Source organism: Colius striatus, chromosome Z (genome assembly GCF_028858725.1).
Source record: "Colius striatus isolate bColStr4 chromosome Z, bColStr4.1.hap1, whole genome shotgun sequence".
Taxonomy (NCBI): Eukaryota; Metazoa; Chordata; class Aves; order Coliiformes; family Coliidae; genus Colius; species Colius striatus.
The window spans coordinates 78315803-78328005 of NC_084790.1; the positions used below are offsets into that span (position 1 = coordinate 78315803).

The 12203-nt window shown below is 42.1% G+C and overlaps 1 protein-coding gene across 47 annotated transcripts in view; it reads right to left on the bottom strand.

Annotated features, from left to right (window-relative positions):
• CELF4 (CUGBP Elav-like family member 4) overlaps positions 1 to 12203 on the bottom strand; it is a 688894-nt gene that overhangs the window by 70809 nt on the left and 605882 nt on the right. For 22 of the 47 annotated variants that reach the window (XM_062019331.1, XM_062019319.1, XM_062019301.1 and 19 more), the window contains exons 6-7: positions 6928 to 7049; positions 2245 to 2324 (exon numbers count right to left, since the gene is read on the bottom strand). In XM_062019331.1, coding sequence (XP_061875315.1) covers positions 2245 to 2324; positions 6928 to 7049 — 202 coding nt within the window. Of the gene's footprint in view, positions 1 to 2244; positions 2325 to 6927; positions 7057 to 12203 lie in introns of all 47 variants that reach the window. The other 25 variants (XM_062019316.1, XM_062019296.1, XM_062019326.1 and 22 more) reach the window with 2 other exon arrangements.

The following is a 12203-nucleotide window of genomic DNA, read 5'->3' on the forward strand; positions in this document are numbered from 1 at the left end:
TAACAATCCTTATAAATCCCTGAAGGACAGATGTTGAGAGGATGTGCCCTGTGACAGGACAAGGGGTAATGGGAACAAGCTGGAACACGGGAAGTTCAACTTGAACATGATGATAAACTTCTTTGCTGTGAGAGTGAGGGAACCCTGGCACAGGCTGCCCAGAGGAGTTGTAGAATCTCCTTCTCTGGAGGTTTCTGAACCCACCTGGACATGTTCCCATGCCCCTTGACAGAAGTGTAACTCCTTTAGCAGGTGATGGACTAGATGATAAATGTGCAACCTGATGGAGGGGAGCTGCTTTAGCAGGGTGTTGGACTGGATGATCTCTAGAGGTCCTTTCCAACCCCTACCATTCTGTGATTCTTTGATTCTGTGACTGCAGTTGAGGTTCAGACCATTCAGGGAAACTTGTCAAGCCATGGAAATATGATTATGAGCATGGGATTAGCATCTAGCAAGAGTTAAATTATGATGCTGTTTCAGATGCACAGATCTGATTATTCAAGAACCATAGCAAGCCTCGAGGTAAATAAGTGAACAGGAACAGTGGTCCTATAAAAACTTGGCACAAAAAATGGACAAATTCTTCATTGTTTTGCACATCCTAAGATCAATTGATGTCAGCACAATGGAAGAGAAATCTAGTCCCCAGTGGTTGAGAGACAGGTATTTTTTTTTTTCTTATCTAAAGTGTAAGGTTTAGATGAAAGTAGAAAAGGTAAGGGCTTGGGAAGGATAAAGATATTTTAGATATACTAGATCTAGATAAAATCTTGAATTCTCCTTGGGCTTTATCTGTTTTCTCCTGTCTTCCTCTCATCTCCGTCACATGAATTTGCAAGATTTTTGAGGCAAGGACTGACTTTTTATTACACCTTTTTGTGGTGCCACACCTTACAGAACTGCAATTCCTGATGTCAGTTTATAGACACAGTGGCTTTGGGTAAAAGTTTGAAGAAAAATTATTGAAAGTACCTTTTTGACTTATCTCACGAAAAATGGCCATCATATTTTACTGTGGGATATCAGCATCAAGACCAACATTTGTTTTTGTTAGAAGGAATCTTTTAGGAAGAGACTCCTACAAGTATTATAATACTTCAAAAAAATTAAGAATCTCATCTTTAAGGAGATTTTTTCCAGTAGTATCACTGGTAAACATGTACCATTTTAAAACTGATTTGTGTAAGATGGGGTTCCAAAAAATGAGATCTTGATGATTTGCTACTTTTAGAAATATTTTCCCCTGTAAAGAATTTTCCATTTTTGTCCCTGCAGTGATCTAGAGACAATCTGTTAGGCCTACTTTAAACTTATATGGATAAATTCATGAATTTACATTAGAGTCTCCTACTGAACGAGAGATTTTACACTCTTAAATATTTTTTATTGAGCTTTCCTGTATCCTTTCCAAGTTGTCGGCACGCTTCTCAGCTTTTCATGATTTAAGCTGTGAGTAATTAGTAATAAAAATAATATACTATTATAATAAACCAAAACATGTTGGAACAGATTGTCTTTCCTTGTTGACAGTGGAATGCCTTACATGCCTCCGAGTCTGCGTGATGGTGTAACAAATATAATTTTGCATAGAAAATATGTGTCCATTTTCTACTTTTCTGAACCATCAGGCAATGATCCCTGAAATGATTCCTGTAAGATCCAGCAGTTAGTATGACTGTCTTTCAGAAGTTAGATGTACAGGACCACATTTGTGCCTATGTAGGCACTTTTGTAGTAGCAGTAAGAGGTACCCAGTGTCATGTGATTTGTCTCTAGTTTCTAGTGGTATCATGTGAACACATTGCTTTCTACTGAATACTGGTAAAAAGTTCTTTATCCTTCAACTAGAGGCAGGGATTATTTGGGAAAGGGAAAAAACAGATATTCTTAGACACAAATTTCTACTTGATTCATTGCTCTGAAACTTGAAAGGTTATGCTCATGGTGAGTTGGACCCAAACTTTTTTGGCGTCTGTGAGCTATGTGACTTTTTTTCAGGTCATCAAAACTGTGACTGAACATAACACCCACTAGGGTTCTGTCCCTTTGTGAAATGACAGTGTCATCCTGGCTTTTCCACTGATGAGTTAAGTACACCCAACTCCTTTTGTGCCTGAGCTGTTACATGTTCTTCGTGGAAGATGAGCTGTAGAGCACAGATAAATCACTCCTCCTGAATCAGGCTGCAGGGCAGCCAAGGCTGGACCAGTCCTCATTTGCCTGTGTTACATAGCTACTCACCGGCATTGTCTGGCTGCCATGCAAGGCATTGATGGCTGCTTGGGCCTCTGCATGTGAAGAGTATTTCACAAACGCACACCCTAAAAGAAACGAAAAGAGAAATGTAAGAAAGGTTGCATGGGTATTGTGAAAGTCCCTCTAGCTGAGTATCCTGTTCTCAGAACTGGCCAATAAAGATGCTTGTGGAGAAAGTATAACAAGCAAATGTTCACAATTTTACAATTTATTGGGTGAAAATGAATTTTCTTTTCTTTGTATTAGACTGAATGCTGAGTGCTTCTCCCCCTGTGTTTATAAGAAAGAGTAAGGAAGGGTGTAAAAGTTAACTAAAAGCTAACCATACTTGTTAAAAGCTACCACAGGCCAAATGTACAGAAGGCATCCAGGTTATTCCAAATACACAAGACTAACGTTATTATATCTCTGTTTGGTAGGGGTCCATGACAGACTGCTCAGAGCTTGTCTTGGCTCCAAGCAGCATTGGTTTGACAAAGCATGAGACATGTGATGATTACTATTACAAAAATTTTAATCTTAGTCTTTCATAGGTGCAGAGCCAGTGTCTGTTTAGTTGTTGTCTGGACATTGGAGAAATGTAGGCCTGTATTGTCATTAGAGGAACCTCCCTCTGAACTCTTACATAAGATTCTAGGTCAGAAAGGTGCTTTGATGAGTATGTGCTAGAGTGCAGAAATGATCAACACTTCAAAGAGTCACATGCACCACTACAGTGGGGGAAAGTATTCTTAACACACTTAGCTACAAGCAAACTGACTCAGAGAGAGAAAGAGTAATTTCCATATGCTAAGGCGGTTTTTGGAACAGATTGGGAATGATCTGAGAAGTTCTGGCTTACATCCTCTTCTATTACTACCAAAGACTTTTGAGCTCTTAATCAATTTGCAAAGCCCTAGCTGTTTCCTGAAGGGGTATGGATTGCTGCGTGGGGCATGGAAGTCCTGGCAATGGGACAGCTCTCCTTTAGCCCCTTTGCAGAATCTTCAGAAGGTCCACACACCCTTGTGGAGCAATACAGTGCAGACTGAAAACAGAAGCATTAGAACACTCCACTTGCATACTAGAAGAATGAGCCCCACAAGTCCCCAGAATCGTCACTACAGGCTGATAGAAGTGAGACTGAGGACAGCAGTGGTAGCCTTTACTAAAAATAGTGCATACATATGAAATTGGCTTACAGTTAGGAGCCCTTCCCTTTGCGTTACCCTCTCAGCACTGTGCTCAGACTGTATTTCAGGAAAAGCACAATGACTGTTGCTAATAGTTGGATCTAATTTATAAGGAGCTGAGAGGAGACAATCATGAGAAAATGAGATAGATAAACTTCATCTGGAAACAATAGGGATCAATTATGACATAATCGCAGCCCAGCATTCCAGGGCTCCTGAGATACTGCGCCTTCCTCTTCATTAATCAGAGCTAATCCAGAATTAGGTTGTTTAATTATTTGCAGAGATTCTTTTGTACTTTCTGCCTCTAAAAAGAAGATGCTGATTAACAAATATACAAAAGCTTTCCAGCTCCAGTCACCCATTGAATTTAGGGCAGGATTTTTGGCTGTAATGTTGCTGTTATGTTGAAGGCTTCACTTTCTTGAGGTGAAATTCACCCCCTGTGCTGAGGAACTTGGTGGATCAGTGCAGCTAGATAAAGGGGAAAATAAAGGCAGTAGCAGGCATGTATTTCATTTAATGCCTAAGATGCTGATGGTATCCCTACTGCTTCCTCTTACTGCTTCCAGAAGGTTTTGGGATAGCAGAACAAGTGAAAACTCAGTTTTTCCTGGTGTATGGTGGCAAGGCAATAGCAGAGACCCCAACATTTTAGGTCTTTTGTTTGTGTGTTGAGTGGGATGGCTTCTGCACACAACACCAAATGTGCACATAGTCTCCTTCCTTCCCATTGTCACCAGAACTGACTCCAGGACTGCATGAGTGCAGAGTGTGAGTCGGGCTACTCTCCTCAGAGCAATGCTGTCCCTTCAACAGGAACAGATTTGGAGTTTGAAGGGATTTTGGCACACACAGAGATGTATATAACCTGTGATGAACAGGGAGATGCATGTGCTTGCTTTTCTTTTTGCTTTTGTTACTTCCAGATTATAGAGCTGGAAGGCCTGCTCTTACAATCTTGTCAGCTAGAAGGACACTGCAGTCAAGGACTAAGGTTTTAATTGCAGAGAGTGTTAAGACTCCTCCAGTGCAACTTCTGGTGCCATGCGAGATCTTTACTCTCTGAGTTACTGAAGTAGACAACAACTGAATGGAGGAAAAAACCCAATAAAATAGTCCACCCAGAAAGCAGCAATTTAGACCATGTGGGTCTTTCTGGCTTGCTGAACTGGATCCACTTCAGCTTCATCCTCACCTGAGGACTCCTGAGCTCCTGGCAGCACACTGGTGAGCTTTACCTGATGGGGTGCAGGAACACTGCCACCTCTTCCAGGTTCTGCATTTCCCTTCAGGTAGAGAAATGCCTCAGTTCCAACTATTCTGCCACCTGGTTAACTGCTCCAGCAACCGTGTCTATGAGTGACATGAAGAAGGTATTTCTGCATCTCCCCAAAGGCCATACTTCATGGCTCAGGACATTACCATGGCTTCAGAGAAAGTTCAGGCAGTTTTCTGGAACTGGGCTGTGATGGTATTGAAGTGGGAAGCTGGGACCTATTTTCTGAGATCACTTTTTGCATTGAGGTATCTGGAGGACTTAGAGGCTCACCACAGAGATGCCTGGTGAGGCTTCACGTAACAGGTTGGGTAGAACTGAAGTCTATGCGATCTGATTGCTATCTGGCAATTAGGCAATCTGCTTGAATCTCAATTTGGGTAGAATTTAAGCCTTATGAGTTTTACCCAAAATAAGTAACTCAGAAGCAATGTGTGTCACATATTGGTTTCTGGCAGATGGAAAACAGTAAAGACTGGGAATAACTTTGTGGGAGTTGTGGCTTGCCTGACTGTCTCCTAAGATAAGGGCACTAGCCTTAAGTTTTCTGTTGGATTGACTGCTCTGTGTGCGTGTGTGCGTGCATGTAACTGTGTGTGTATAAATTAGGAGCTTCACGTTCTCAGTAAATAGCACCAGCAAATGGAAGCTGGTAATATTAACTCTGTCAAGGCTCAATATTGATCCTGAACAGCTCAGTGAAACGCAAGCCTGAGACTGCAGCCCGCTAGCACTGATAATTAAACTGGTTAGCAATATAGAGGTGCCACTCAGATTCAGACTTGTAATGAAATTGTTTTTCTTTTAAAAAAAAAAGTAGAGCAAGTATGAATACAAGTCTGTGGGCTAGATCTCCTATGGAATCTGTTTCTTACGTATCAGATATTATTGCCTTTTTATTAATTCCATTGTCATTAGGTTTTATTCTGTATAATTCCAGGTGGAGGAAGGCAGACATATTTTTTCCTTTCCCCAGTTTACTGATTTGTTCAACGAATGGAGTGCTTAACAGCCTACTGTTATGATAACTGGAGCTCTTCTGGGCCTACTTAGCCAAGAACTTTCCAGTGGATCACCCTCCATCTTTGGGTGTCATGAAATTAGCATAGCTAATTTCTTTTCAAGAAAGATGCCCACAGTTCATATTCAGCCATTTCTATCAGGGAGACTGAACTTTGCTGGTTCATATCAAACAGCTGCCCTGTAATGCTGGTGTGAAACCTTTTGGCCAACAGTGATTTTATGGAATAGCAGTCTCTTTCTCCAGTGTATCACTGTGATTTGGATTTTTTGCCTCTTGGTTGCAAAAATATGCTGGTTGATGTTGTCATATGTCAAAATATCCAGTGAGATATGAACTGTGTCAGAGGGACTGGTATCTTCTCTAGTGCTGCACATTCCAGCACAGTTTATGATATATTATACTCAGATCAATATTTAATGGACACATTAGACTGTCAAGAGAAGAGTGTTTCCTATTCAAATTGAAGTTACTTTGTCTAGACACTGACGGGGAAAAAAATGACCCTCCTATTCAAGAGAGAAGCCTCATTCTTACTCCTGGGCTGTAGCAGAGGATCCATCGTGCTATCCAGGTAAAAAGTAATGCCAAAAAAATGGCAGAAGGAGGTCACGCACCTAGTTTTGCAATGAAGCATTTGTGTGTTTCAAACAGTAACTGTCTACTGAATGCAATGTTTAAATCAGGACCTGTCTCCTTGCAATCATGATCAATGGCTGATATGTGGCTTTGCAAAGACCAAATGAGGAATGGGAAGACCTGGGGACGGTCAGAGAGAAACAAGCACAGCTGGTGTGTCAAGATGTCAAGTAGCAACCTTGTCTTTGTTTAGAGCAACAATTAGTTTGTTCAAAGGAGTGGTGAGAGCATATCTTGAGCAAATGTCAAGGGCTTGTCCTCAGAGGAGAGGCTCCGCCGAGTAAGCATACAATAATAGCCATCAGTTTGCACATGGTGACACAGAGCTCATCACGGACATGTATTTGTAAGTGCCATAAGCTTTATCTCCTTCTGCACATTTAGACAGTGGCCAGCAAAGTAAAGGCCCCTCTTGGCAAATATGACCACTGCTATTCTAAGAGATGCTATCTTGGTGACTACTTAGTGATTGTGACATATCAGAAAATTATTTATATATATAAAAATATATACATATGTTTAGACCAGGTTGAGCATGACACAAGCCATCACCTTACCCTTGCTGTTGCCATCGGGTCCCCGAAGGATTGTGCACTCCTCGATGTTGCCAAATGCCTCGAATAGCCTGCGCACATCATCTTCTGACTGCTGCTTATTGAGCATGCCCACAAAGAGTTTTCTGTCTTCTGGAACAAAATAAAGAGATGCTTACCATATTTCAGGAGAGATGAGAAAGCCAAGATGGCTCAGTAGCACGTGCAAAACAAATGGTGATTTCATTCAGGTGACACATTTCAGAAGCAGTTAGTCTTTTCAGGTAGCTAGCTGGAAAAATCTTAATAGCATCTGACTTTCACCGAGAACTTGAAAATAATTTGTCAATTTAAAAAGCCCCAGAAAACCCAAACCAAAAAGATTTGGTTATATATAAAATCTTTAACTGCTTCTCAATGTCTAGGCACCGAAGTCATCCAAATCAGCTTTTTCTGATCAATTTTTGCAGCCAGCTTGCAGTAACTGAAACAACAATATTGCTCAGACTGCAATGAAGAGGAATGTGGATAAAGATAGCATAAAGAAATATAGCTGAAATGAAAAATAACGTAACTTAGTGGCCCTCACAGTACTAAATAAGTTGCAGGAAAAAACCAAATCTTTAACACAAGCTGTTTTAAACCAGGACACAGCAGAAGCCACAGCCTATAAATGGAGATTTGTCATTGATACCCACTCACAGACACATACCTACAAGACTGGATGAGCTTTTTAATTTATATTTAAAGTTTATCTGAAATAAGCACAAAGTTTTGGAAACATATATTGTTTTTTGAAACATAAAATTAACTTATATGATTAATAATATCTCAGATAACTCAAGAGGTGGTATTTCATGTCAAGGCAGCATGGTCTGCTAGTAGATAATTGTGTTTGGGATGAGGAAGACTATTTATACTTGGACTTATATCAAGTATGAAGATCTTCAATCCACAGAAAAATTCCCTTCAGAAAATGTTGGTGAAAGTCATGATTGCCAAGTTGGTAGAAAGCTTCCAGAGGGCACCAAGTGGTGCCTCTAGATAGATCAGGTTTATGTTCAGAGACTAATAGCATTACACCAAGAAAAAAAGAAATTTAAATAGTTTACGTTGTGTATGTAAACAGGCCATTTGCACATGATTCATAAATGTCTTATTTATCATTCATTAAACACTATGTAAATGTGTGAACCAAGAGGTTTTTTTTCAGAGGAGTTTAGAGAGCAGATGTAACCAATTTGAATAAATATATGTAAATAAATAAATAAATAACTTGACTTTTAAATGTATTTCTTTTTAATGCACGTGTTAACCTAAAGCTGAACAAAACATTGGTTTGCAACAACCCCTTTCTGCCTGACTAATTGGGCGATTTATGCCACTTTTGTTCACCAAGAAATATTGGTGTAGGCAATCTGTTCTGCTTCAACCAGTGTTTGATCAAAATTCCTCTCTCCAAGATGCACCTGCAAATTGGCAAACTATTTTATAGCTTTGGATAAGGATAATTTTTCATGCAGTGGATATTGAGTGAGGATATTAGGAGCTTTCAATCCTGCAGTCGAGTTATCCACGTGAACAAAAAGTATACGAGGAGTTATGTTGCCTTCAGTAAAGCTGCTGAAATAGTAGAAAAAATAGATTGAGGAGGATATATATGCATTTCTGATAGGGGAGAAAAACAGGAACAGCCTTCTGATAGACACATTCAAGCAAGAAATATATCTATGTTATGTTGGAATTGATTAAGCAAAAGGGCTGTTTGGGGTCTTGGCTAGCAACACAAAGTTCAGGCTTTAATGTTAGGCACAAAGATCAAACTAACAATGTGTAGGTTGTCCTCACTTCAAAAGATGATGATTTGGACATCTTAAAGTTTTGTTTTCTTGATGACCAAAGTGATCTTCAAAAGATACTGTCAGAGGTGCAAGGATCCTTAGAGAGACAGCTACTGAAATTGTGTGTGCATTCTGTGAGGCATCTTTCAGTATAGGGCTAGACAAAAACTTGGAGAAAGAGTCCAATCCAAGCTCCAAAGGTTGCCCAGATATTAGAGGAAAATGCACCAAATGAGACCAATTGTCCTGGAAGATCGGAGGTATTTGAGAAAGGGAGCAGAGCAGAGGGAAAGAACTGGGAATACCATTACCAAAAGGCTTTGCCTATAAAGTTTGTGTCTAGTAAATATTTGCAGTACAGAGAAAGCATCTGGTATATTGTACTTTATATAGTTTCTCCTATTTCAAATAAGCTGCATCAGCAGAAGCACTCCTGTAGCTATGTAACTGTATTTTCACCAGGCTTTTTGCTAATATAAATGTATCATTAAAAAAAAATCACATCCCTCCTCTGTCAGCAAAACTCTCTAGTGTGGAACTGGCCTGAAACTCCCTTGTCTGGTTTAGTTTATGCAAAGCTAAACCCAGATGTTTTAGGAACCACTGAATTTTATATTTTAAGTTTTTCTTTTTATTTGAGCCCCTGTTTCTCCGTATCTGCAGGACACTCAGAGTGGTGATGCCTATCCCCAGAGCTGGGTTTGGTGAGCTGCTCACAAGGTGGCCAACAGAGCACCAGGTATCCTCTACCAAGGGTGGTGACCACCTTCCGCAGGGGCTGCTGGTCCAGCCAGTCCAGGCAGCATGAAGGGGTCCTTCACAGCTAGACAAGGCTCAGCACCGCCTGGACATCATCTTGAGCATCATCTCCAAATTGATGCCCTGTCTCCCTCCTGAAATACTCTTCCTTGAGTTGCCAGGGGAATCATTTGTCACATTGTCTGTCTCAGAAATCTACACAATCACACACTCAGCTGATAAAAAATGAGTCAGTTTAACAGCTTTTTTTTTTTCTGAGAGGTTCTTCTAACAAAGTGCTGCATTTACCTTTCACATCCCAGCACCACTGGGAAGCTCATCAGTGTGTTTTAACAATGCCCCTCACACATCTCAGGTGGGAAGAGAAAGGGAAATGTCCAGCAGCTAGAGCCATTCAGCACTTTCCAGGTCTTGGCTAAGGAGTTTGTCCTCTAACAGGCTCCCATAATCCTCTTACACCCTAAGCGTCCACATTTACTGCTCTTCAAGGTCCCAAACAAAAAGCTGACATGCCATTTCCCCTTTGCTTTTATCAGGAAGTGTCTCAAAATTTCTGGCTGTTACACACATCAAAGTGATAATTTTAGTTTTCATCTCAAGCCCGAATATTACATGGTATGGAAGAAACCTCACTAACTTCACCGTACAGGCAGCCCTTAAAAAAGCAGCTATGGGAGCAGCAACACTACTCCTCCGCATGGGGACTAAATGTGGTGTCCATGTAAGCTTCTTGTCACCACACTTTGTGTTTCTATCATTAATATTCACCTCATTATCAATCTTTCCTCACCAACAGAGTTTACCGTACCTACTTGGCCCATGTGGATGGAATACATGTGGATGGGTATTTCTTTTTGCCATGGCATCCAGAAGAGATAAGGAAGTCTTTGCTGGTGCACCATGAGGTCCTCACTATGAACGACTAGAGGCACCCTTATAATTTTGAAAATTAAATGAATACCAAGTCCACCCCATTTTGCCATAAACAAACAACAGCAGCAACAGGAGCCAGCAACCCCCTTGCTCGCAGGTGGACAGGTACGGGGAGAAAGTGTTCTGGTTTAGCAAGGAGCAGCTTTTCCTTAGTAACAGGGGGAGCAGGTTGCAGTGAAGACCCGGTAAAGAGTTTGCGGACTCTCCCCCGGCTCCTGGGTTCACACCCACCTCCGGCCCGGCTGGGCCAATCTGGCGCCTCTGCCATCACTATTTAGGGGACGGGAATTTGAAGTGCTGGCAGGAGGTGTAAGAGTGATACAAGATGGAGGAGACCGGGAGGACCCTTCAGCCAGAGAAGGAGGAAGGAAGGAGAAGCAACAGACCAGAGACTCCTCTGCAAGCCGTGGCGACAATGCAAGCTGTGCCCCTGCAATCTATGGAGATCCATGGCAGGACCGAGAGTTACCAGCAGCTCCCTGTGAGTGAGCCCAGACGGGCGAGGGACTGTGTGGGGAGACGGCCATGGCCCAGGCCGTGCTGGAGCCTGTGGGCCCAGAGCAGCCCCACACGAGAGGCAGAGAGGAGCTGCAGCCTTTGGAATAAGTGGGCGTCGGAGCAGCCCGTGCAGGGCTGCCATGTGTGTGAGTTACCCCACGGACTTGCAGGGAGGACTGGTGTGGAGTTCACCCGTCCTGAGAAGGGACAAACAGCAGAAGCTATAGGGAATAGACTAACTGAAACCTCCACTGCCTGCCCCCGCCCCCCCCCCCCCCCCCAAGCCTTTCAAGGGGGGAGGAGGTAAAAACCCCGGGATCAGGGCTCTGAGCCGGGGAAGAGTGGAGGTGTGGCAAGAAGGTGTTCTTAAAAAGGCTGGTCGGACTCTTCATTGTTGTATTACTCTGTTGTTTTATTTTGGTTATGTTTTGGGTTTTGGGGGTATGTTTTAGTTGATGTTGCATTAAATTCTTTCCTGTTTTCTTCCCCAAGCCAGGTAGCCTGGTCTGTTTTGTCCTGAACCTTAAGTGGCAATTTTCAGCCTCTTCGGTACTTGAGGCTAATCGTGGTCTTTTGTTCACTGATGGGCCTAAACCATGACAGAAAGGCCAGAGTACTGGCAAATCAGAGTTACCACAGATGTCCCCTTGGTGACTTTTCCCATATCCCCATAAAATCAGGCTTCCTTCTTGACCACTTTGCCAGCAAGAGAGGCTTGTACCGTGAAGAAAAGCTGTCTGTGAGGCACAGCAGTGAAGAAATGTAACTTGTCAGATAAATATACAGCATCTATAAATGTCCCTGGCTGTATTTATATGAAGCCTCGGCACCTTCCCCAGTGCAAATAGGGGTTAAATTATTCCCTGTGCTATTTGTATTTAAATGTTATGTTTCGATGATAAGCGTAAGGCAGAGGTGTCAGACAGGCCCAGGCAAGGAGACAGCACACACGAAAGGTGAAATAATAGAGTGTTGCAACCCAAGTGCTGAGAGGAGATGGGAAGCGGGGACACAGGAGAGAGGGGAAGAAGGCGGAGGACGGGCACTAATTAAAGAGACAGAAGGGACAATGAGATGCAGGATGTTTGACCCTCTGTGGAGCAAGAGGACAAGAACAAGAATCACAGCAATTGTGCAGGGACTGGGGGAAAATTAGGGTCACTCACAGAGAGACATGACATAAGTTTATGTTTATCCAGATAGCTCTTGCTAATGTATGTATGTGTGTGGGGGGTACATTTAGATAAGAATATATAAATACACTTGTGT